The sequence below is a fragment of the Mitosporidium daphniae genome (genome assembly GCF_000760515.2).
Source record: "Mitosporidium daphniae strain UGP3 chromosome Unknown contig-430, whole genome shotgun sequence".
Taxonomy (NCBI): Eukaryota; Fungi; Microsporidia; genus Mitosporidium; species Mitosporidium daphniae.
The window spans coordinates 1-825 of record NW_013546366.1 but is presented as its reverse complement, the minus strand read 5'-3'; the positions used below and the strand labels follow the sequence as shown (position 1 = coordinate 825).

General features: G+C 43.2%; 1 protein-coding gene across 1 annotated transcript; it reads right to left on the bottom strand.

Moving 5' to 3' along the window:
• Nucleotides 1–270: 270 nt before the first annotated feature.
• DI09_433p10 (uncharacterized protein) lies at nucleotides 271–775 on the bottom strand (the record flags this gene model as incomplete). The annotated part of the gene is made up of 2 exons (XM_013382139.1): nucleotides 271–426; nucleotides 482–775. Coding segments are annotated over 2 exons (450 nt in total), but the record flags the coding sequence as incomplete, so codon positions are not given.
• Between the last annotated feature and the right edge of the window lie 50 nt (nucleotides 776–825).

Sequence of the window (825 nt, the reverse complement as noted above, 5' to 3'; positions counted from 1 at the left end):
CTGGCCCAGACGGAAAATCATCGCTATACATTGCCAGCTTAACGGCAGAAAATGACCCTTCACCCAGATCATTGGAAATCCGGTATGGCCCTACAACCCGATTTGGGGTTGAACCCGGGGTTTCTAAAATAGGAAACATAGGGTTATTGTGTTCATGCACGGCGCCAATCAGTTGTTCATAAAGTGATGGCGTATTATTTGAATTGAAATTTTCCATTTAAAGAAAAAGAGAGTGATATATTGATTGGGAATTAATTTTATTGGTAGCAGCTAATCGGCCTCTGGCATGTCTAGTTGGGCCAAAAGTTGGTCGGAAAGCTGCAATGACTTTATAAAATCCCTCCTATCAATGGACCGGCCGGATTCCAATAAAATATTATATAACTTATCGATGGCCTCGCAGCAAGCAACTTTCCATTTCTCAGCCTTTTTGCAAGTGTCTGCTTGAAATTCCTATGCAATTGTAAAAAGGTTGCATTACGGGGGCCGAATAAAGCTTAGCTAGCGAAAGCCTCTTGTGCTTTTCAAGGAGAATTTTTTCTTCCCTCCTCAAAGACTGAATTTCGGAGCTTGGGATTGTAGCTTTGGTTGGAGATCTTTGTCCGAGGCCCAGTCTTGGAGATTTAGTGACAATCCCAGCTGACCGGTTTGCTTTTGGCGTTCGAGGTCCTTCACCTTCAGGTAGGCTGGAATCGCTATTGGGTCTCGTGAGCTTAATAAGATTTGTCTGCCCTCGTATCTCGACGCTTATTGTGTCCGAGTTTTTTTCCGTTCTCTAGAAGCAAGTAAAGCCTTCCTTACATGATTACCATTTGTAAATTCGGA